Source organism: Agelaius tricolor, unplaced genomic scaffold (genome assembly GCF_023055355.1).
Source record: "Agelaius tricolor isolate 1412-34295 unplaced genomic scaffold, bAgeTri1.0.p SCAF_16, whole genome shotgun sequence".
Classification (NCBI taxonomy): Eukaryota; Metazoa; Chordata; class Aves; order Passeriformes; family Icteridae; genus Agelaius; species Agelaius tricolor.
In genome coordinates this window covers 2,127,044-2,152,567 of record NW_027269276.1, presented here as the reverse complement: position 1 = coordinate 2,152,567, position 25,524 = coordinate 2,127,044, and the positions used below count along the sequence as shown (strand labels likewise).

The 25,524-nt window shown below is 43.6% G+C and overlaps 1 protein-coding gene across 6 annotated transcripts in view; it reads right to left on the bottom strand.

The window, feature by feature from the left end:
- MEGF11 (multiple EGF like domains 11) overlaps nt 1-25,524 on the bottom strand; it is a 254,494-nt gene that overhangs the window by 111,186 nt on the left and 117,784 nt on the right. For 4 of the 6 annotated variants that reach the window (XM_071441164.1, XM_071441163.1, XM_071441165.1 and 1 more), the window contains exon 7: nt 9,805-9,879. The exons of the other annotated variants lie outside the window; for them this stretch is intronic. In XM_071441164.1, the coding sequence (XP_071297265.1) occupies nt 9,805-9,879 (75 nt within the window). The remainder of the gene's footprint in view (nt 1-9,804; nt 9,880-25,524) is intronic. 6 annotated transcript variants of the gene reach the window in all.

The window sequence follows — 25,524 nt, the reverse complement described above, 5'->3', positions numbered from 1 at the left end:
CCTCCCAGGGAACAATTTCCTCCTAAGATCTAATCCAAACCTTTTCTCAGTTTGAATTTCCAGTCCTGTTTCATTTTTTTTCCCTATTTTTACTCCATAGCTCCCCTCTGATGGCGCTCCCAGAGGCTGTAGAGTGTCCAGGCCACCAACAGCTGGTACAGCCTGGGCTCTCTCAAATGTCACTGCTGTCCCCAGCTCTCCAGACCCAGAGCACTGGCCTGAGAAAAGAAAGGGAATTTACAGAGAAGGCACAGTGTGACCTAAACTGCTGTTTAGCCCTTTTGCTGCAGTCACTGAGATTTCTGCAATTTTCTGCTCATCGAGTTCCAGATTCTGCAGAAATTATATTAAAAGCCCCTTGGAGTAGCACAGAGAATTCTGATCCATTTGCAATTTGAACATTCCAACTTTGAAAGTGTATAAAAGCTTTGCAGGAACAGGTGGGTTTGAACTGACCCTCTGGAACCAAGATGTTCCTGGGTTTGGAAGGAAAAATGATGAGATCTGAAAGCTGGGCCAAAGCAGTACAGAGGGGAGAAGAAAAACCAGGGTGGATGGTACTGCCTCAGCCTGGGAAGGCAGAGACATCCCACCATTCCCAGAGGGAATAGAGGGCACAACCTTCCTTTACCTGAGCTGCAGCCTGGGAATGGAACCAGCCTCTGGCAGAGGTGTGAATGGCAAAGTCTGATTGGTTTCCTTGCAGAATTAATCACAATGGAGCAGAAGATAATTCCCCAAGTTTCCACTCATTTGGTTTTCCACAATAACTGACAATATGAGCACATTTAGCAGAAAAAGCTGCGTGGTGGAGGGGAAATCACTAGTAATAGAAAAATTATAATTTTTCCTGAAGCTGTTAATTCATATTAAACATTTTCAGTTCTGCTTACTCAAACTATAATGTGTCAGGAATAAACATGTGATTATACTAGTTAGCTTTTTGGCTAAAATATTTGGAACAGTTAAATTGATAGATAATTACAGTAACAATTATTTGTTCCCTGCCAAACCTGCACCAAGGCATGTCTGCCTGCAGACTTACGCCTTTTTAAGCACAAAAAGATAAGCAGTACACATCATACATTTTGAATAATGAAAAAGATATCCATGGCCAGCATTTCAGAAGTGGAAACAGACTGGGGTTTGATTCAAACCATATCTATTTATGTAAAATGGGATTTTAATTGGAGCTACTTATCCCCATGATACAAATGGGGCAATGAAAAATGATTGATGCACTCGGGTAATTATTGTTATAGCACCTTGCAAACTACAACAAAAAAACTTTCATGTACATAATGGCTGTTTAAATTTTAATAAGATACAGAACTGCTTGTCAGTAGGCAAAATATTAATGCTGCATTTTGAACAATATTTATATTTAAATACAAGCAATATTTAACTGAAAAATCAGAATCCATGAGAAATGCTAGGTGGGTTTGTTTAAGTGATGAATAGATTTATTTTGGAAACATATGGAAGAAAGTAAAAAAGGCATTAACTGGTTCTTTTTCACAGTGAGGACATCCAAAGATGATACAGCACAAACTCTCTGTCTCCCAAAGTGTAAAAGGAGGCAGTGGGTGTGATGGTGCAGATATATCTGCTCTCACAAGAGTCACTGTTGCTGCTTCTCCATTTCTACCTAACAGCAAAGGTTAAGAGTGCAAACCCAGTTTTTGTTCATTATTATACAGCATGAATAGCAATATAAATTCTTAATAATTGTTATACCTAGGGGGGAAGTAAAGCAATTCTGCTCATTTAAATGAAATGAAAGCCGAGTGCTCCAGCCATCCTTTCCCTGTGCAGCCATGGAACGCTGCCCCAGCAGGACCTGAGGCTGCCCTGCTCTCTCCATCACTGCCAGATCAGAGTTCCTGGGACACTGAACAGCCAGCAGGCTCAGAGAGGCTCTGGCAGAGCACAGGACTCGGGCAGTGCAGACACCAAGAGCAAGGGTCCTGCTAGGGATGAGTCTTCTGCAGATAAAACAGCTGCAGCAAAGAGCCTGTCTATACAATCAGCTGGTGTCATTTGTCAGGGAGGGAAGGTCTACATTAGCCTGAAAAAAATGCTAAGAAGCTGCTTATAAGAGAAGAGGGTATTGAATAACAGACCAAAGCAATCAAGACCTTCTCTGGTTATAATCTCATTTGTGCATTGACAGTATTTCAGTCAATAGCCTGTCATGCACTAGCCAAGAGTTGTATTGCAAAAATGTTTGGGCCATCATCTCAAATTTCATAGCTGGTGCCCTTCAAGGTCAGAGAGTGCAATCATTACTCTTAATAGGGTGAGTGATCAAGCCATAAATCCAGCAAAATCAAATTTTACTTTGGTGTTTCCTATAAAGAAAAATAATAAAACTTCCAAAACATTAAATTTTTATATATCATCATTTTGAGCATCCAGATCCCATTGCATCAGGAAAATCAGAGGCCTCTGCATATAAAGCATGATCTCACTTTCATTGGAATCAGTGACAAGTTCTCACTCTCTCTTTCAGAGAAGTAGGGGAGAATCACAAATGCTTTGGGTTGGAAGGGAGCTTGAAGATCATCCCATTCCACCACCTGCCACGGGCAGGGTCACCTTCCACTGTCCCAGGGTGCTCCAAGCCCTGTCCAGCCTGGCCTGGGACACTTCAGGGACGGGGCAGCCCCAGCTTCTCTGGGCACCTGTGCCAGGGGCTGCCCACCCTGCCAGGGAAAAGTTCCTTCCTAACTGCCAATCTAGATCTCTCTCATTTTTAGTTTAAAACCTTTTAGTCTCCCTTGTCCTATCACCATTTATCAGTGTAAAAAAGTTACTTTCTCTCTTTTTTATAACTCTCTTTAAGGCTTCAGTGGGTTCTTCCAAAACCTTCTCCCTTCCAGGCTGAAGAGATCTTTCATAATTCTGTGTAGTTCTGGATGCAGATTATCACATTCTGGATGCTTCTACTGGACTAAGCAAATGCAAAGCAGAACAGGGAGCTTGGCACATCCTCTCCCACTCCAGCAGCTGCAGTTCCATCCCTGCAGTGGGAGCTTTCCTGCAAATAAACACCTTGATGGAAGCAGGGTCAGCACATAGGATCAGTTAAACTCTGTCACTCCAAAGATTTCTTTTGTTTCCTGAGCCTCTCAGCGAACCTGACTCAAGTACAAAACTCCAAATGAAGCCCTCAGATCATGGCATTTGGCTTGGTCTGCACTGAGGAACAGCTGCCCTGTGGAATGAAGGGGGGAGTGGTGCTGTTGACTCTGGACAGGAGCAGTTGGTTTAAGCCACGACAGCATCACTGCACTGCTCATTTCTGTATCGCATTGCAGCTCCAGAATATAATTGAACTGTTTGGCTTTTGAGTGCCTTTTCATTGGAAATGCAATATTAATGAACCCTACTGAGCTTCCCCAAACAATAACAGGGATATGAATAAAAAATTACCCCTAACTGTCCTGATTCTACATGAACCTTCCTAACCCAGCTATATTTAACACCAAAAAAGGGGAAAAATACCCAAAGTCGAAGACATGAACAAATGAAACATGGATCAAGGGCATTTTGCTTAAATCCCTGATTTGATCAGTTCAAGATATGTCCCTCTCATATACCAGTAATCACCTGGATACAGGGTTTAGCAACTAACTCTAATTATAGAGATGTTGAGCAGTGATTTTTTTAAACTGAGAGTTAAGCTGAGAAGAGCTTCTTGACTAGAAGCCAGTGTGCTCAATCAATTAAATTATCATAAGAGAAGAAGAATCAGACCAAGGGGGAATGCGGATGTGGATGTGAGGCTGATCATTAGCACAACTGAACTGTCACCCCGGTGTAGGCTGGAATGTGGCCATGCCAGGAGATTGATGGATGCATTTTGCTCAGCAGAGAACAGCCCACAGTGAATTGCTGATAAGATCTGAAAATAAATCTTACAATATTACGAGACAAGGTGGAACTGCAGCCTCTGCAGCCTTGCTGTGGCCCACAGGCTGAGCAGCTCCTCCTGCCTGCCTGCTCCCAGGGGCCTTTCCTGGGCTGAAGGAGGTTCTTCTCCCCATGTTATAGGATGTTGTACCCATGAGGTGTCACACAGCAGCTCATTAACGCTGGAAGTGGATGAGCTTTGGATGGGTTTGTGTGGCTCAAAGATGCAGGTTTTCCCTGTAACTCCTGTTTTTCTAGATGACAACTCCACGTCTGCCTATTAGAGGAAGGAGAGACTGACTGGAACCACAGCAATTCAAAGCCAAAAGGCAACGTGGGATGGAGGGGGTGTAAGGATGAAGCTGTCTGGCAGGCTGGTTTCTGCATTCAAGGAGGTATTATTGACCTGCAGAGTACCTGAGAAGAGGGGATGGATGTCAGACAGCTCACTGAGAAAGGTTTCTTTGCTGTGTTCAGCTATTTTAGTCCTCACTGTTCAGGGAACTTGGCTTTAAGCTCCCTCAGAAGAAGGAGAGACAAAGACTGATCTTGCCATTTAGAGTCAAACCTTCAACAGACAGTGGGAGATTCACAGTGAATTCATTAGGTGCCCACAGAGTCCTCAGAAAAAGGAGGCCTGAGCTACTGTCACGATCCCCTGGCTTGCAAACTACAGCAATGTGACTCTGGAACCAGAAATCAGGGAATAAATCATGAGAAGATGTGAACTTCCTTCATTCCTCACTTAGGAAGTTTGTGCTGTAAGAGATGTGAGGCTCATTCCTGTCACTCCTCCAAGGGAATGGCTTTACAAATGATTATAAATATCATTATTTAACTCCTGTGGGAGCTCAAAGACTCCCAGATCTGCACTATTCTGAAAAGGTATGAGCTGTGTGTGAGACTCGAAATGTCTTGTTTTGATACTTTACTGCAAGTAGATGTTTTTGGAACACAATGTCCAAATTGAGAGACTTTATTCCCAAAATTGCCTCCTAGATAAGAGTCACACTGGCTGATTTCTGTCTGGCTTGGACAAAGCTCCCAGATCCCCCTTAAGAGTCCAGAGCACTCTAATTAAGACTGTGGGTAGTGAGTTGCCTTTTTATAGCGTGTGAAGTCCATAAAGCAAAGCCGTTTCTACAGCTGCCCACTAAACCTCACACCCCTTTAAGGGCATGGTGAGATCTCTCCCAAAGCTTTGTAATATTCCTGTTCCAAGGGTTTTTAGTGTCAGTGACAGATGGCCAACTGAGAGCACAAGGAAGAGCAGCTCTTAACTTATCCATAAAGTTTGAGCTGGCACAAGGAGAAGTATAAAAAATCCTCATAGTTACATGTCTCCCTGAAGAATGAAGGTCTCCATTCCTCAGTGTCCTTAAGCCACAGGGAAAGGGAAGGGTTTGTGGCAAGCAGGGCTGCAAAGCTGAGTATAAACTTCATTAAATAAATCAAAATCTTCCCACTGACCTAAGATGACTCTCTGTTAAAACTGAAACACAGAACTGAATTCAGATACATGGAAATGAGGTGCCATCGCTTTTTATTTCTGGAAATAATCCAGGGTTCCCTTCTGCACTTCTGGGGTCTTCAAGCATTTGAGGCTCCTCTCATGCTGCCCTCTCACCTCTGAGCTACCTCATCAGCAGGAAAGGAATCGCATTTGTTCCTCCTGGTGTCTCTGCCGCAGATCAGCTCAGCCGCAGCGCAGAGCTGCTGGCAGCGGGGAGGCAGCAGCTGTGGGGAGCGCGGCTCTCATCATCCCTCCTCTGCCGCCCCGGCCTCGTTAGTTCAGCTCCAGCGGGGCAGAGAACCCGGGGAGCGGGGCAGGGGCCGCAGGGACTGCCCCGAGCCTCCTCCGCTGTCACCGCAGCAGGAGGCTGGCACAGCCCGGAGCGTGGGAGCGCTGCTTACACGGTGTGGAACTGCACTTCACCTCGGGGCAGAAAATCACCTGGCCCAAGGACAAAGCTCCCGTTCCTTGGCTCCTTTGCTTGGCAAACGCTGGCATCTCCTGACTGACATGCAGATCTCTCGGATCCCAGAGCCTTCACTGCCTACAAAAACAAGCACAACTCCTTGCAGGGAATAAGAGAATCCCAGAAATTACAGAAAGGCTCGGGCTGGAAAGGACAGAATGGTTTGGGTTCACAGGGACCTTAAACAGTCTCGTTCCAACCCCCTGCCGTGGGCAGGGATGTCAATAATATGGAGATAAATTTCAGCCTTCCTCTAGAAATGCTAAAATAATTTGTCAGCTGGTTTAGATGGCTCTGTGTGAACACTGTGCCCATCAGCACTCACCACTCTGCTAGTTCTTCTGTCGTTCACAATTTTTTGCTGCAGTGATTCCATATTTACTCCTATATCAGTAATGTAAATATTTACAGGAGTAAGTGAAATAGCAGAAACCCACCAGAAATACATTTGATGTTTATTCCACATTGACAGCTGCTTTTTGAGATCTGTCATTTAGGTTTTATTCAATTATTAATACATGTTGTTGATAATTGTATAGTGCTGATTTTTTAATCAGAATATCCTTCAGTATTGAATCAAACATGTCAAAAAAATTTATTTTATTTGCACAGCTACTCTAATAGAACTTGCAACTAAATCTGTGATTTCATCACAGAATGAAATCAGGTTTGTGTAGAATGAACAATTTCTTGTGAAATGCTAAATCTTATTTTATTCTTTTGATTTTTCATTGATTGAATACAAATAGCACCATAACTTATTGGTTTTCCTCCTGAAGTGAATGACATCTTTTCCAAAATCTCCACAGGATTGTGAAAACATTCAAGTTTCTCTTTGGTTTTTCTTAAAAGACATTTCATAGAATTTTCTTAAAGAGATTTTTGAGAACTTGCAACCAAGGCACCCAGAAGAGCGGCTTGGCTGCTGGGCTGGCACTGCAAGAAAGCCCAGGGGGAAGAAGGAATGTCTGAGTCATCCTCCAAACTCCCTTCTCCAGGTCTCCAGCACACATCAGAGAGCAGCAGGGAATTGTTCCCAGGCTGCTCCAGCGCAGGCAGAGATGGATTTGAAGCTGCAGGATGTTCCAGAGGCCCCGTGCTCTGCACAGGGCAGCTCAGGAGGGACGGGGACTCCCCCCTGCTCCCGGGACAGGGCAGGAATTCAGTGTTGGTTACTGAGCACGAGCAGCAAAGCAGCTTTGGCTTCTCTCCCCTGCTCCCCTCACTCTTACCCTGCTCACAAAGGAATATGATTAAGATGTGAGTTGTTTAGATCCATTTTTAATATCTCCTGATCAAAAGTGGAAGCTTAAGGAGCATGTAAGGAATGACTTTGATATTAAAGAGACAGAAAGAAGAACAAATAGTTTAATTTGCTTCTTGTCTTTCTTGGCTTGGGAATTTGAAGCAGATGTTCATATGCGAACACAAAAAACCCATATTCCATCCAAGTCTGAGCACAAATTGCCTGGATCAGAGGGAAAATGTCTGGAGAGGGATGCACCAGGGTGCTGCCTGCTTGGGAGGGGTGCAGGGATGGCACAGGCAACGACTCCTGAGAATGGTCTGAACTGTGGGACCAAAAAATGAGGGAAGAAATCCTTAAAATGGAATAAAATACTTGCAGTAAGCCCTTCTCATAAAACAAGTGTGTATTATTGCAGTGTATCCATGGATCTGAAAACTGGGAAAAATGCAGATTGAGTATTACAGTAAGATTTTAATGGAGATCTTCAGAGACAAAGAAGGATGCAATGGTAAAAGAAAGGGGCTGATTTCTGCATCTTGAACTGATGAGAGCATGGGGTGGCACATATGAAACCTCTGATTAGTCATAAATAGGAGAAACAGACTCTCCATGTCATCCAAATTGTAAAGGGCTGCAATGTCAGATTTTCAAGAGGGTTTTGATTCATTTTGGTCTGTAATGAGGAATGAGAGCTGAATCGTAGAAGCCAAAGCCAGGCACAGGAGAGACCCCAATCAGCACAGAATCCAACAGGAGGGTGTGGGATATCACAGATCCATCACCTGAGAGAAATGGCCCCATGCAGCACCCACCAGCAGCCTTGCCCCTGCCCCACAAGGAGGCACTTTGCTCTTCAGCACCCCTCCCTGCTCTCCAGGCGACTCCAGAGCTCGGCAAGAGCCAACCGCTCATCTCAGTGCTGCCAGGAAGAGAAGGGATGTGCACACAGGCACAGGCAGAGAACGTCCCAGGGGTAATCCTGCCCCATCCCCTTCAGCATGGAACCATCCCAGATGGACATTAGCACTGATTCCAGTGCTCTCTATGGGCTCATGGTGTTTAAAATGCTTTTTAGATGTTTAATCTCCACCTCTTTTACAAGAATCTCAGGAACACCCCCAGCTGTTCACATCTGGGATATTTGATCCCACAGCAAGATCCTTGAGCTCTTACCATTTAAAGCCAGACCCAGAGTGTGCAGGTATGAATGAGTTCTACATGAACATATAGGCATTCCAGTGGAGTTATGGAGATATTGCCAGTTATTTATCTGGAAGTTTTTATCTGAAAATGTGTCACAGGGACTTCTCTACCTCACAGACGCCAAGCACAACTCATGTCCTCCCCCTTGGAGAGTTCTAGTCACAGCAATTGCCTCACCACCACGTTGTGTTATAGACCAAATATGCTTCCATTTTTGCTTCTATGTGTTCAGTATGTTCAGGTTTTATGTAGGAAATGAAAACATTTCAGAATGTCTCTCTGTGCTTAGATTTGTATTGGTAGCTCAGTATTTACCTTGCATTAACTGAGCATAAACTGAGTGCAAAATCTGGCCCTTCATACAATGGGATCATTTTGGCACTGGGCCCAGACAAGAACAAAAAAACAATTGTCTGAATTTAATCAGTTGGTGTTACTTGGCAGTGCAAGAAGTCTTTATGCAGGTATTTATTTGTCCCAGCAATAACAAGAATATTGGAATTTATATCCAGGAGATAAGCGAGTACCTTGTCACTCAAGCACAACTAACAAGGGAATTGCTATTTGGTGCAGACATGTAAATGCCAAATGCTTAGTCTGGTTATTATTGTAAATTCCATTTTTACAACCTCTTGTTTTTAAAATGGTCTCTTAATTGATTTTTAATTATATTTTTCAATGACATTTAACTACACATGCTTTGTAAATAAACCCACGCACATCCCAAAATATATTAAAGGAGCAAATACCGACACAGTTGAGGTTCTCTTTTCCCTGCCTGCTCTGAGTGCTCTCAGTAGATGTTTTGCATAAGGAAATGAGATCAAAGTGGTTCTGGGTAGAAGGGGATGCAGTTCTACCACAGGCAGCTGATGCCAGAAGATTTGGTCCTCAGAGTGTTACTGATACACAACAGAATGAGGGGGATGAAGCACGAAATGAGCCAGAACATCCAATCCTGTGCCCTGTGATTTACCCAAGTTGAAATGTGGCCAGGACATACTGGCCTAGAGCTGGTTTAATGTAAAACTCCATGAGGTCTTTAGTGATCAGAAGAAGTTTAACATCTCTTTAACCTCAGAATACCATATTAAGGGAGAAGCAGAAGGAGTCTCATGTCCCCAGAGGGTGTTCTGGAGGTGTCAAACAGCCCAGGTGGGCACCAGGCAGGTCTGTGGTACAACGTGCAGCATTTAAGGACATGGAACTATAAATTGCATCCATCCAGCTGCCTAAAGCACAGGTTTGGGATGAATTTAAAAATCTGACCCAGTTAACTGAAACACTGCAGGAAACTACTGAATTCCCTTCAGGTTCTGCCTCAGCATCCCTCAGGTTTGGGGTCCAGAGCATTATGTGCCATTCAAGAGAGAAACCATGCCCAGGGCCAGGCTGGCAGCAGCTCCCTCAGATCCCACCACCCTACAGGAGCCATTGGATTTGCTGGAGACCACTCACTGTTGTAGTTGCTGTTTCCACCAGTCTCTGCCGAAGAGGTGCTGGACTCCTCCAGCCCATCAGAGGTGGCCAAATCTTATGGAAAATCAAAATATTAACTTGAAAATACCACTTCCCATGCATTCCTGAAAACACTGTATAACCTTGATGAAGTCAGCAGGATAACAACAGGTGAGGACTTGCGCCTTTTTCACTCAAACTTGCATTTGCTGACAATTCCCACATACCTTTCCCATGGCCAGGATGTCACATTGTTATTAGCAGGGCTGTAATTTCATTAATGGTCACAAAGAAATGGAAAACACTGGAAAGCCAGAATTTAGCATTTATCCAATTCCTAAGCTTAGCAGTTATGGCAGAGGCATAGCGCTTGTGTTGGGGAAGGAGCTGATTCCTTTATGCTGTGGCACTCATAAAACCCACAGGGCTGGGGAATGACTCTATTGATCTTGGGTAAGATTCACTCCTGTGCAGAGATCCAGCACAAGCCAGCATTTCCCATAAATTTTGTTTAAGCCCCATCCTGTGGAATAAAGCAGCACGCAAATCACACATTACTGGGACAATGATGCTTTGTTCCTAAATATTGCTACTCCTGAGGAGACTACAAACTGCTTTCAGAGGCTGTCAGGAATGAGATGTGACTTGCCAAAGGTCACCCAGCAGGGAGCAGAGGAGCTGGGACATATCCAGGTGCCAGAGCAGAGATCTCTGTCCTGTCCTCTGCCCTTCCCCAGGGTACAAACACGCAGTGACAGCTTCTGCCCCCCAGAATGTCTTATCAAAAATGCCTCGTGTAAAGTCTGCCTGCACAATGGGAGCTGAGTGTTCCTCACAAGCTGCATTCATTAATTCAGGCTGTTTATTTTAATTTCAATGAAACCTGATTTAATTAGGTGCTGTATGTGTTCTGCATAGATGAGTAAAGCTCTTCTGATTTTTTTTTTCAGTGGGTACATATTTCACCTGCTCTTTTTTTTTTTTTGCAGTGGTAGCTTTTGCTCACCCATACCTCCTCCTATGGGATCTGAGGAAAAAAGAATCCAACTGGCATCCCTTTCCACCCCTTAATGAAAGTAGGGTTCAGTTCCTGCCATAAGGTAAAATATCTGGTAAAATATCTTTGCTGACAGTTTAAAAACTTTCAGAACACAGAAATTAAGCAAAAGGAATTGGAAATCTCAGGGACAGATTCCAGCAGACAAAAATGCACACTCAGTTCTTTAACTGACTCTGAAGAAATGTGAGTTCTACATTTCATATGTGTCACAAACTCTTAAGAACAGCAAGTGTTTGTAATGGACTTCTGGGGGGAAAAGAAGCTAAACCAAGTGGCAAATTTCTCTGCACTTCTGTGTCTCAGCAAAACTGGCTGTAAAATAAACTGTGGATGTATTTTAGGGAGCTACAAGTAAAGTTTCAGATTAATCCATTCCTGAACTTGTGCTGTTGCTCAAAACAGTAATTGGAAACAATCCTGGTAAGGTTTCATGCAGCAGGATAAAAATCCTTCCTTCAGCACAAGTCAGTCCTCTTATTTCCTGGGGAAGGGAACAAATGTTCCTCTGGGGATCCAATAACTGTTTGTTGTTTCTTTTTAAGCAAACATATATGCACCTGTACTTATGAATAGTTATGCCTTTATTTGGCCATAAAGTGCCCAAGTGGTCCTTTAAGCATATAATTCCTTACCTAATTGTGCAGCCCTGAGTACTCAGGGACAAATTGTAATTACAAGCACAGGTTCACTCTGCATGGACAGTCTCTGTTTTAGTATTTTTGACTGCCAAAACACAAATGGTTTCAAATTGTAAGAATCCCACCACTTCCCATCTTACATCAGCACAAGACAAATTTAATAACAAATCTTGAAAGCATCTTGGAATTCAGGCTGGTCCAGCAGCAGGTGCTGTGAGAAATCCCCCTCTCTTCAGACACATGAAGTGAGAGAAATGCAAGGTAGACCAAAAAGAATCAATTTGTCACAACCAGTAAAAGAGAGCTGGAGCTTCTGTTTTCATTTCTGATACCTGAACTGGCAAAGCACTTCAGCAGTGACATTTATTGATCATGTAGCCTCAAAACAAAGCTGGGCAAGTGCAGGGCCTGGACAGGCAAGAGGTATGCATTAAATACAACAGGGAAGTTCCAAAAATTGCCTTGAATGGCAGAAAAAACCCCCATTTATAGAGCTGGGAAGGACGGGAAGAATGCAGCCACTCTTACCAGCAAGAAAGTGTTGGGATTTTGCTATTTCATGGCTTTTCCTGCCATGTTTGATCACTATTTTAGATGCAGAGGGGACATTGTGCCTGTTAATGTCACTGGCCTCAATCATGCAATCCTTAATCAAGCAGAAATCCCTGCAGCTTTGCCCATAAAAGAATTACAGACTTAGTTATAGGTTTTCTGGTGCAGATTTGACCCCTGCTGCCTCCCTGCTGCAATAAAACTCCTAAACCCTTTTGGATCATTACTCCTACAACTTGCCTGAGGGCACAGGGGGTGCAGCATCCATGGGGCTGTTTTTTGGTTTAATCCAAGAGCTGAGGATCCAGCCAGTGACTGCCCTGGCCAACAGACAGCACGAGAAACCATCTAAACCAGGGCCAGGGTTGGTAGGGAATTCTTGCCCCACAGTAAATCATCCCACTGACTCAAATTCCCCACAACTTTTTCATCCTTGTTCAGCCATTGCCAGAATGTCCTTTATTCAGAATAAAAAATAGGCTTCTTTAATGTCCAAAAAGGTTATTAGGATTGTTTATTCTAAGCTCTGAAATATTTGTTCAATTCTTAATTTGCTTATACATCTTCTAATTACATCAGCATTGGGGTTCTGCCTTTGTAGTTGTAATTGGAAGCTGATATAAAACCAAGACTAGAAAACATTAAGCATTGCAGTGACTGGAGTTGTTTTTTGTGGCATTTGTCATCTCAGTGCTTGTTTACCAGAATGAAATTTCCAACGCAATTCTCTTTTTAACCTACAATATTAGGTGACAATATTAAACATGTTCACTGGCAGTTGATTATTTATCTGAGACAAAGCCAAAAAAAGCCATACCCTGCTCAAGGCAGAGCCTGCAGCTCATTATGTTACATAATTCAAGGTTAGAGAGGGAGGAATAGAGAATGCTTTGGATGGAAGGGACCTTCAGGACCATCTCATTGCACCTTCCACTATCCCAGGTTACTCCCAGCCCCATCCAACCTGGCCTTGGACACTTCTGGAAGTACATACAAGAATTCCTATGATGTTGGTGGCCTGGTTGGCCATGATTTCAACTGATCTTAAAATCCCCTCCAAGATCAACAATAAATTCTTCTAGATTTTCATTTTCAAGTTTAAAATTGTGCCAGGAAACATTAATTACAAACCAATCTAAATGCATCATCACCCTGTGGTTGATTGGCCCCAACCCTGACAAGTGAAATGTGTTCCTAGGTGCAACCAAAGGTGATTTTTGGGATGGGGTTCAGTCTCCACAGCTGAATATCAAAACTGACTCAAGACACCTGAAATTATTCTCCATTGAGATCCACAGGAACATTTTGATAATGCCAAGGGCCACACATCATCAGAGCTCTTTATTCAAGGTGCACTTCGTGCTTTGCTTGCCATATTATAATAGGAAATTATAATGGAATAATAAATGGGGAAAAATATTTTTTCTGTTGTCTTTGTTCAAATTGCTCAGAGTGTGAGAGCAACACGTGTCTGATTTTTCATCTCTCCTTGAACAGCCTGAACTGACAGATTGCCCATAATCTGTTCCACAATCTCAGTGCCAGAACATGACAATAGTCAGCCCCATGGAGCGGCTTGGGAATCTCAAAGGGAATAATTTCCCACTAAGCAATAGCTGAAGGGTGACCCAGTTGGGAGAGGCCTGGAGAGAGACACATTGCTGGTGGCTCTGAGCATGTGTGGCTCCACGCAGGCACAGTTAAAAGGCAGATTAATCTGCAGCCAGGTGTGAGGAGCAGAGCCAAGGAGCCCTGCTGGGCACCACACGGCATCCAGCCCCTTTGGAAAGCACTTTATGAATTAACCTAGGCTGGGGTTTGTTAAACTGTGAGCATCCAAAGATTCACACCAGCGTTTCTCCAGCCTGATCTGTATTCCAAAGCAGTGCTGCTCACATAAATCTCTGTGCTGTTTTTTACTGGAGAGTGAAAGGGAGAAAACCCGCCGTTAAATCAACAGGCTGCGTTGCACACCACAGTATATGAAAGTCCTGGTGCTGTGCTTATCACTTGTGCTGCCACCAACTAATTGCTGTCCCTTGCACTTCATTATCCCCTGTAATATGGTTACAATAACAGAGGATGACAAATAAGAACTGTTATCTTCTCCAGGCCAGTCTTTCCTCGCAGGGTGAGTTCTCATTCCAATCCATCTATCTGGATGAATAAGATTTACCAGATTACACATGGACTTAAAAGGTTTTACACGAGCAGTGATGGAGAGCTGCCTTAGGAAATATTTTTACAGGCACACTTTGGGGATCTGGCACAAAAAACTCTTTACTGCTGCTTTTGTACCCACCATGGTTTCCCTTAGCTCTCCCTGCATTTAAGGCAGCGATGCTGGCAGACAGAAAACCTGGTTCTATAAAATACTAAGCGTGCCTTATGTCCTCCCTGAATCAGGTCTGCCAGTCATTCACACACCAGAGAGGTGGTCTGATTCTTTTGATGTTAAATTAGATCCTGGAACTAATAAAACTCCCTACATTGATTATGAAGCAGAAACAGGAGAAGAATATTATGGATAGGAGAAAAGAGTTTGTGTCTGGCAAGAAAGGATAAAAGTATCTGATCTTTAATGGGTGGCCTAGTTAAAGGAAGTCCTTTGTTGCAGCAATAAAGAGGAATTGTAGAAAATGTGACTGAAACCTCCAATAGCCACGTTAAGGCCACCTGGTCTCAGGTGAGGCTCAGGAAGGGAAGAGGAGCCTCTTCTGTGGCTTCCAAAGTCTCTGCAGGAGATCAGTTTTTCCCATTGGATGTAAAGGACGTGCATGGTGTCAGAAGGAAGGAGAGATGGGGAAGCCATTATTACAAAGTCTTTGTTTATGCTAAAGATCCTCAAACCATCAGTGTGGGGAGGCAAACTCATATGGACTACAGGAGACAGCAATGGAAACTCAGATGTTTCACAAATCAAATGAATGCATTTAGACATTACATTTCTTTAATCCCATGGCAGCTTCACATGTGTCTCAAAAGTCAGCCTTTACCCCCAGGCATCCACAGCATTCACAAATATCCCCAATATTTGTCTCCACAATTGTGTTAATGCACACATTTGCATAATTAAAGACACCCATAGGTGAAGGAGCACAAACAAAAGCATAACAAAGAACCATTTCCTTTCCCAAGCCTTCCAAACTAAATTTGAGGTAACCAATTGTCCAATATCTAGTGCTGGAGGTAGTTCCTACTCTTACCCTGTGCTGAGCTCTCTGTAAATTTCAGCATTTTTCTAACTCCTTCTGGAGATATTTTGATGTTCTAGATGCTCTTTTTGTTTTCTGCTTGGTTCCAAACTAGTTATGATCAAGAATTTCTCTCAGAAAACAGCATTTCATAAGTGTCCACAATTCTGTGTAAACTGGCTCTAAATACCTAAGGACCCCAACAGTCCACAAAAATAAATCTGAACATGCCCATGAATTATTGTCTCATTTGTATTATTTCAAATGCTCTGCTAGTTAATGATGTCTTGAATTGGTTTATTATTATAACCTCTCTGATAGTTAAATCAATCAAATAATCAGTGCTGCAGTTCATCAAATATACACCTCCAGGAAGATGCTGCTTCCCTTGCACAGTGCTGAGGAAAACCAGCATTTCTTTATTAGACACATGATTAGTTTGTCTTAATATCCTAGAAATGTGGTGAAATAATGCCTTGGAGGTAACAGTTAACTATTTTTGCATATGTTTATAGCATTTCTGTTTTCCTTAGAAAGAAAAAGATGTAAATTGCACTGCACCAGTTCCATGGTGGAGTCACTGGTGTGTCCTGGCTCCATCTGTTACTGCTTGGTCTCAGACCCCCTTGCAGAAACCCACCCAGGCCCTTTCTCCTCACAACTGTGCTCACACTGATTTTGCTTTTTCCCTTGTATTAAGGCAGTCCTTCAGAAGCCTTGCTACATCTGTGTGGATATCAGCTTCTCTGTGAACAGCATTAAAAGCAACTACTTAGCACTGCACTGACATTATCATGGCAAATTGCTTTAAAATATCACTTGTAACTGTAATATTAGCACAATAAAATATTTTAAATTTGCCTACTGTGTCTCAGAGCTTGCCCTGATGGTGAATTACTCCTCATAGTACATTAACAACAATTCTAGTAATTGTCAGGAGCACTGATGGACATTTTGTTCTCCCCCATGAAGGGAGATCACAGCTCCAAGGACACAGGCAGTTTATTAAATTTCATAACTCTTGCTTTCAGGTAGGTGATGTGGAAGACTTACACCTATAATATATCAATTATAAATGTATTGAGCTAATAGCTGGTAGGATTAGAGCATCTGCAAGCTGCAGTTTTATGCAGAGCTCAGGATCAAGGCTTCCCAAGCAGTGCCTCCCATTACAGCCTAATAAAGATGAATGTGGCCAGTGTTGCTCAGAGAGAGCGCTCACTAAATGAAGAAAGCAGCTCAGTGAATGTGGAATCTGTACAGAAGCCAAACCCAACTCCTTTTTCTAACTCAGAGATGCAACATTTGGGCAGCTGCCCAAGGAAGGGAAGAGAAGGAAAACCAAGTCTGTATGCATTTTTATTTCTCACTGACTCTAAGCCCACAGTTATAAAACCTAACTAAATTCTTGATTTCTTTGTATGTGTTGCTCCAGACTCTTTAATCCATGATTATAGGAATGTAATTGATATGCAGGCCATGTTAAATGCATTATGGTAACTCTGCAGTGAGGGAAGTAACATATCCCCACTAAATTTCAGTATGATGCAGTCCAAAGTGAAAACAAGATAAAAGGAATTCAGAAGATGAGAACTCAGAGGGGTTTCATAATCCTCAGCATGTGCACAGTTGAGAGGCAGAGCTCCAAATGACCTGGACAAATCTGCATAAAGTTTTTTAGCAAACATAAATGAATTCCTGAAGTAATCACTCCATCAACACATGGGATTGTATCTCCACCTCTCCCACTCTTCACTTCTGCTTGCAGAAGAAGTCTTGCATAATAAGTAAAAACTGCACTTGCAATGTGCTATTTTTTGAGCCTTTAGGATGAACACTGCTCAACCTGACTACCAGGTGGATATATTTAATAATTTATCAAAAATATCTATGCTGTGCCTGGTTCCAAAGAGAGAAATAAGGAATGATAGTCTGTAAACATTATTTTGTTACACAGCTTTCAGAATCTAAAGGCTGAACACCAATGTAACCTCTGCATTGCACAAGGGAGAGAATTTGGCATTGACAGTGTGTTCCTAATTTGACCCATCCCTCTGAGGAAGGTTCTGAAAAATGGGATGGTTAAAAAGTTAGCTCGGAAAGAAAGTTCCATTTGGTAAGCAAAAGCCAAATTCTGGTCAAACTGAACCAATGTCACACAGTTGGACTGGATGATCCTGTGGGTCTCTTCCAGCACTGATTCTGTGCCCGACCTGACCCCCAAGACCCTCTGCAGAGGTCAGCACAGCTGGGAGTGACTTCCAAAGTGCTCCTGGACAGTGGGGAAGCTCCTCACTGCAGAGAATCCCCCAGCAGTGCCATTCCAGCCCTGCTCTCAGTACTGGGCTGTTCTCTCAGGGTCCTGGGTGCACAGCACAGCCCTGCCCAGCATCCCTTGGGCCCAAGGACCCAGAGGTTGCATTTCAGCTCAGCCCTGGACCCTCAGCCACTGCCTGAGCTCAGCTGGAGCTGGGCTGGTCCCCAGCTCTGTCCCAGCCAGGCCTGTGCCTGCCCAAGGACCCTGCTGATCCCAACCCCATGGACTGAGAGCCAGCCTGACCTCACAGCAGCCTCCTCAGCAAGGACCTGCTTGGTCCTTCCCACTTTAAACAGGGTTAAATTTGCACATTTCTGAAATAATGGATTTGAAATCATAGGTCATTTTGTTCACAGTAATTAGTGTGTGACATCACTCCTGCTAATGTTCAACATATGGTCTAATGCAATACTACATTATTTATTGCTACATTATGTTACATAAGTGCAAAACACACAAAGAGTCAAGCAGCTGAAGCCTGCACTTGGTTATGTTAATCCTCTCGAGTACCACGGTATTTCACAGCACCTCTTAATAGCCAAATCTTTTCTGCATCTCTGCTGCCTGGCAGTCTGGCTAGGAGAGATGTGGGGGATCCATTCCTGTAGCTGAGATCTCACCCTGCCTGCAAGTGCCTCACCAGATGGTCAGCATATTGCATTTTCCCCTTGGTAACATCCTTTTTTCTCCCTGCATCTGGAACTCAAGTAGGAAAATACTTCTGTTGTTTCCTGTAGAGCTGGAGGTAGGGATGTATCCTCAGCTCCTGCAGGGTGCAGCTGTCCATGTCTGTGCAGTGTGTTAAGCTGAGATACACCTGAATTTTGGTGCTCACTTGCCTCTCTCACAGCCTGGTGATGCAGCAGGCAGGGAACCGCTGCCTCTTTGATCAAGAATTTCCACAAAACAATTGCTTATTTGATCTCAGCTGCTTGAAGTGTTGCTTATACTATTCCAATGCTGGTTTGAAATGGCTTTTAACATTCATGACTTTCATCCTAAGATGCCTCTGTTAGTTGATCAAAAGGTATTCTTGACCCCATTCAAAGTTCTGGAGCTCTTCCTGCCTATTGTCCCCTAATTCGAGCCCCATCCCCAGCGTGCTGCTCTTCTCCAGGGAACACTGAGTCACACAGGAGGTCACTGGCAGGAGGCTGCAGCCTCTGCATTGCTTCCTTGCTCTCAGCACCAAGGGATGGAATGGCTGCTTAAAAAATCCTGTGTTTGCATTAACTGGTAATGTGTTTGGGAGGGAATGACTTTTTTATTGTAACATTTTAGCAACAGCTCAGAGCTTTGAAAAGGCATCATTTTAATATGCACAGTGCTCACCTCCTCAAAGAGCTGATACTCCCAAAAACTCTTTTGAAAAGAGTTACACACATTACACAGCATTTTAGGAGTTCATTTCCCAGCATTTCCAATTTCTTTAGAAAACAACATCCTGAAATCACCAATCATTCCAGAGCCTCCACTAACACGACAGCTTGGCAAACAGGGAGTCCAACTGTGCTGCCTTGGCAGCGCCTGTGGGGTGTCCCTGGTGGCACCAGGTGCCCTCCAAAGCCACTGTGTCACTGCCCTCCTTGCCTGGACAGGGGACAGAAAATGCAACCTTAGGGACTGCAGAGCTCTTTCTCTCACGTGTTCTCACTCCTCCCACCAACTGCAAATGCACAGGTTTGGGGTTTTCCCCATCTCAACTCTGTTATTCCAGTAAACCCCTGACAGGCTCAGCCTTGGCCAGTGCTGGATCTGTCTTGGAGCTGGCCAGCGTTGGCTCCATGGCACATGGAGAACTTCTGGCAGCTTCTCACAGAATCTTCTCACTCCTGTGGTCCCCCACAACCAAACTTGGCCCTGCAAACCCAATGCAGTGACTGCCACTTTTAACTGGCCCCAGCAGCCAAAGGCAACGTCCACATAACACAGGAAAGAATCTTCAGAAGAAGAATCTTCAGAAAGAATCTTTCTGCAGAAGAAAATCTTTAAAAGTTCTTCATATCAGGAATCTAAATCTTACTTTCAGAAGTGATAGAAAGTTTAAAAGCTGATGGGTGACTGGGTCTAAGTGTGTAAACTGTTGATGCTGCATCAGATTCCTCTGTGCTGTCTGAGGTGGTTCTGGCTTTGCTGGAGCACGTGTGGGGCACCAGCAAACCCAGGCCTGGCTGCCAGCCCCTCGAGGAGCAGCTGCACAAAGATTCTTGTACTTGGGCATGTTCTGGCATCACAGCTACACAGATCCTACATCCATTTTCAAAGTGCAATGTTGGACTTTTGAGAATTTCCCTCCAGTTATTCCTCACTAATGTCTCTCGATGAGGTCAAATTCCTCTTCCCCTTTTACAAATGTGTAATACCTGCTTTTCTCTCCAGACTAATTTTGTTTTATAAACTATTAGCTTCAAGGAGTTACTGCAGAGTAACACTGTTGTGTGATCAGAATATAAACCAGAGGGAATTGCCTGTGTGTGTTCTGATCTATACCATTCCATCAGTCTCTCCTTTTCTCTATTTTTTCACTCTCTGTTAGTTATCCCTCCCAGACATCTTCCAAATCCCTTTATTGGGTTTTGTATTTAACAAAGAAGCAATGAACCCACAGAACTCTCCCTTCATTACCAGAGTATTGTAATAGCATCTTCCTTTACCCATAAATAGCATTACAGCACTGTGAACATCTGCACTGTGGGAAGAGAAAATGGAATTGTCAACGGCCTGAACAACATCAGCTCAGAGACTCCTGGCTAAAAGACCTTCCAGTCATGATACTTTGCATATTCAAAAGCACAACCATATCTGGAGAGCTTGATTTGCTTTAAGACATTTAAGATTCCTCTGATCTCTCTTCAGAAGGACCGTCAGCACACCTAAAGAAAATTTATATTTTCATGTGCCAGGACATGGAAAATTGTCTCAGGAATATGATATAACTCTGCAAACTTGAGTCAAGTATTTTTTCTGTGGATCTATCTAGAAGAGACAATTTGACAGCGTAGGGTGAGGAGTTTATTCACAAACGCTTCCTAACCCACTTAACTCTCACCTGGCTTTCCTGCATCACCCACACATCCAGCCCAGAACCACATCACGTGGCTCAGACCATGTCCCTTGTCTTGTGGGGCAGCTGAGGTCACAGAAATCATTGAGGTCCTTAAGGCCTCTTAAAGAGCAAGGACCAGGGTGCCATATTCCAGTGAGTGTCCATAAGGGAATTCCCATGGAAGTCACTGGGATCTCACATAAAACAACCAGTGCTGGATGCCCTCCCAAGCAATTCTTCTCTGCAACCACAGGTTCCAGCTTTGGAGATGGCCATGAGTTCTCATTACTGCCAACAATTTTTACATACCTAATTAATTCTCTGAGCTCCCTATTAAAACTTAGTGCAGAGTTTGGCCACAGCCTGGACGAGGCCTTTTTGCTGGAGAAAATTCCACCTATTTGATATGAGATCCTGTCAGATTTTAAGAAAACTGGAACTAACCTTGACATTTGAGTCCCACAGACATTTCATCCAAGAAAAACTGGATAAAGATGACAGGATTTGGTGGCAAAGAGTGTTTTTTCTGTACAGGATGAGAAGAGCTTAGACAGCATCCTTGGATAAAAACAAAGTCAAACTTGACTCCTACTGATTTATACAATAATCTAAACAGAACTCTTGAAGGATAAGGAGATGTGGAAGAGACAGGGATGCAGTTCTCTATTACTGATGATGCCTTAGGCTGTGGATAAAGCCAGAAAGCCCAGAAAACCTTCTCCAATGTCCTTGGGATCCTTTGCTCCCAGAAAGCCTTCTCCAGTGTCCCTGGGATCCTTTGCTCTCAAATCAGAGTGCTCTGCATGGGGATGCTCAGGCATTAGGCACACCACTGATGGGCTTTTCCAAAGCTGCTCACAACAGCAGCACTTACTCCAGCCAGACACCCATAGGCTTCAACTGAAACTATTTCAAAGCATGAGATTAATGTTAAACCTGCTCTGAAAAGCTTTGCTGAACTAGGTTTAACAGAGCAAGGAGAGCAGATGTAAAGGAATTGACAGAACTGGGGCTGGGCAAAGCCAAGCAGAGTCAGGTCCCAGGGGCTGCAGGAATGGGATCCCAGCCTCACACAGAATATCCCCAAGCACAAGCAATGAACACGCCTCAAAGGGGCTCCAAACAGGGCTTTGCTGCTGTTGGTGTGGATCTTCCCCCCATCTCTGCCTCATTCCACTTCCTTTGTTTGTTCACTGATGGTTCACCCCTGGCTCCAGGGAAGAAAACCTCACCTGAAACAGTTTAAACCCCAGCTCAGAGCTTACAGAATCCCATCCCCATCAATCCAAAGAAGCCTCCTTTTGATGTACAGTTATGTTTGAAAGCATGTTTGTGATAATTTTTTTGGAAACTCTTCCTTCTGGAACATCCAGGTGGCACCAGGGCTGAGCCAGGGCCTGGGAGAGCCCTGAACACCCCAAGGAGATGTTATTTGGTGGGTCAGTCTGTCCTGGGGGTACTAAAGGGACCAGGGACAGACTGGATGCTCCAACACCAAAAGCTGCTGCAATGTGTAAGAGGCTGCCTCTGTCTCTTGCCTTTCTTTGCAAGGAATGAAGAAGAGGGACATAAAATCTTTCAGTCAGTTGCTGAAGTCTTCACTGTTGCAAAGATAAAGTAGTTGGAAAGGAGCTGGAGTCATTTAGCAATTAACTGACATTTTAAAAAACAATTCTTTTGCAAGATTCAGGCAACTCTTTTTATTATCTAGTTAATGGTAGCACTTAGAGAAGCTAATTTTATGTGTAATAAAACTTCATTACTATCCCCTCTTCAGAGAGAAGGGTGCAGAGGACAATTGGAATAAGAAACATATGGTTTCTTGTACTTTCTCAGCCATGTACGTGCATGTGATGCACTATAGGTACCTAAAACCTTCTCCTTTATCTTTTCTCCCCTCCTTTCTTTCCCTTTCTGGCTGTGCACTGCTGGATTCTTTCATGTCAGAGGTCACCTATCAAATCCTACTCTGCTCTTTTTTTTCCAATCACCAATCAATGATGAGGCCAACAGAAGGTTAGAGCCATTTTAAAAATAGCACTGATGTTTCTGCTTGCTTATGTGGGGTCTGGTGAGTCTCCTACAGGCAGAGATTCCTAAGGAGAATGTTCCAGACCAGCAGAAGTGGGAATCTGATGTGACCCCCCCATGTGCTGCAGCTCAGGGAATGGGGATGAGCTGCCTGGCCAAGCCCTCTCCAGCCTTTGGTTCCTTGTGGGAGCTGTCAGAGCAGCAGCTGGTGCTGAGATGGAAGCAAAGTGAAGGCTGAGCAGGGAGCACTGTCACACTGCAAGGTGACACGATGGCATGGCTTTTAACTCTTTTTCAATCACTGGAGTTTTCCAGCTAATCCACCCCAGTTCCCATGGAGTCATTGCTATTAACCTGATATTTATTGTATCCAGAGTGACAAAAGTGGACAGGTTGACATTTCATATAGTATAGATTTTAAAGCAAGACAAGATGGAGATCTCATAAGGAAAGTGCAGATTTCCAGAGTACACCTACTATTTTCTAACACAAGGAAAGAAAGAGCAACAAACCAGAGCTGGGGTTGCATAATCACCACCACAGCAAGCAGGGATTTCCTCAGTGGGAAAATTCCAGCCTGTGTCAGGTCACTGCATAATGCAGGTGCCTTTCACAGCTGCTCCACCAGCCCCACCTGACAGTAACAACACTGTTGGCTACAGGTGAGGAGTTTCAGGTTTGTGCTGTAAGAATTTGTCCATTTCACTGCTGAATCACCATCAATTGGCCCCCATTGAGGATCTGCTTGTGTCTTCCCTCTGTAGGCTCAAGAAAAAGTAGCTGGACTGTGTGAAAAAGGCATTTATTAAAATACAAACACTTCTATCACAAAGAAAGATCATCTAGAAAGTGCTGGCAAAGGATATTTTGTTCTCTCCTTTTCCTATTTGTTCTAGCAGGACGAGCCAAATTCAGCTGTCACTTGTAATGCTGCAAGCAGAACAAGCTGGTGGAAACTACAAAACTCCATTTGGAGTTGTAAGTGCTAATTTACACCGAGGGAGGAGCTGAGCCACTGGCAAATTCTACTGGTGCTGCTCAGCTTTAACCAAAAGCAGGATTTTTCTCTGTATCTTTCACTTCTCTTAGAGTTGGAGGACTTTTATGAATATGTTTAACAATAAGCACCCCAGGGACACCTTGGTAAACCAAGCAAGAGGGAGAAGAAAGAAATTATAGATCTGTTTTTCAGACATTACCATGTATGCTCAATGAGTGCTCAGGTCTTTATGCATTCCAAATCCTCGCTGTGAAGGGAACAGACCCCTGCATTACTGCCTAAGTCAAAGGCAGGAGCAGCAATTTTAAAAAACCTTCTGATTTGAACCCAATTGTTTTCCATTCTTTGTAATTACTTTAACTTTCAACATCAGCTTTTCCTGTGAGCAATTCAGTAAGCAAATCAATTTTCCCTATTCCTAGGAGAGATTCTGTCTAGGTTTAACTTCAGAAAAAAATGCTCTGCGACAGGGTATTTCAGAAGTGTGCTCTTCATCTGAAGACAGCTCCTTCAGTCATTATTTCAGCTGCAGCTACAGTCTGTATCTATTCCCATCTAACTTTCCCCAGACAGGTACATTTCCTCTACCCTATCTGTGATAGTGAGAGCCTTTAAAAATATTGGAGGGAACTCAAGGATCCCTGCTTTTCACTGTGATATACAGAACTTTCTTCTAATCATGGGATGGTTTAAGATAAAAAACCCTGTGTAGAAACAGCATTGCTATCTCAGTGATCTGCACTGGTGGATTCATGACAACCTCTGCAGTAATCCCAGTAAAATGATGCCGTGTGTCTTTTGAATATCTTCAGAAAACACCTTTTCTGCAGAGCCTGTGGCACAGGAAGGCTGTGGGGCAGAACAGCAGGGAAGTGTGAGAACACTCAGCTGGGGCAGCCAGAGGCCTGGGTTCCACGCCAGACTCACCCTGCTCAGTCTTGCAGCCGTGTCACAGCACTGGATGTTCCCTCATGTGAGCTGGGCTTGGTCTTACAGCGCTTGCTTTGCTTCGAGCCATGCATATGCATATGTAAACTTGGCCTGGGATGTGCTAAATGCCTTTCTAAATATGGATGAACTCCTGAGTCGAGCAGGATCACAGTCATATTCCCACCTTTGTGAAATGTAAGAAGCAGTGGGAGGTGGTTTGTGCTTTGCAGTGCCATAAAAATACAATGTTAGATCTGGCTCGGAGCCCATTGTACAGGGAACGATCTGAGAGCCCGGGGTGGAAAGAGAAGAGCCTGACCCACTGTGAGACATGAATCACGGCCCACATTTGGTGCCTTGGTCAGCCCATCAGAAATCCTGCTCTGAGGTTTCTGTATTGTTTTTGTATTTCTTCAGTGTTTCCAGATGAAAGGTGCTAATGTCCCAAACATCATTATTAACTGAAATTCATTGCCTAGTCAGAATATGTAAGAGCCTGATGTTATCTGAGACACACTGAGAACTGTATTACTACATAAAAGTAACTGTATTACACTTCACAAAGAATCTCGGCATTTGCAGAGCTGAAAGAATGGTTTGAAAAATACATTTGTAATTTTAAATTAGACTTCCTTAATCAAAGTGCTAGATTGCAGCAGCTTCTCCAAACCTGGGTGCGTGACTCAGGTCCTAGTGAGAGTGTTCTTCAAACGGATGAGCAAAGTTTCAGGCTGAAAAATGTCCTTACAATTACCAGTGCCTTCTGCAAGAACAAACTAGAAAGGAAACCTTAGGAAAGATAATTTAATGCATATTCTTTGAATCAAATGGTGCTGAGTTTTTTCTCTCCCTTTTTTGCTGGACATTTAGAGCCTCTGTAGTTGGTTTGTTTATGAATTCACTCTTGACTGTCTGGGTTTTCTGACTGTCAGAGGCATCAGTAAATTTTTTT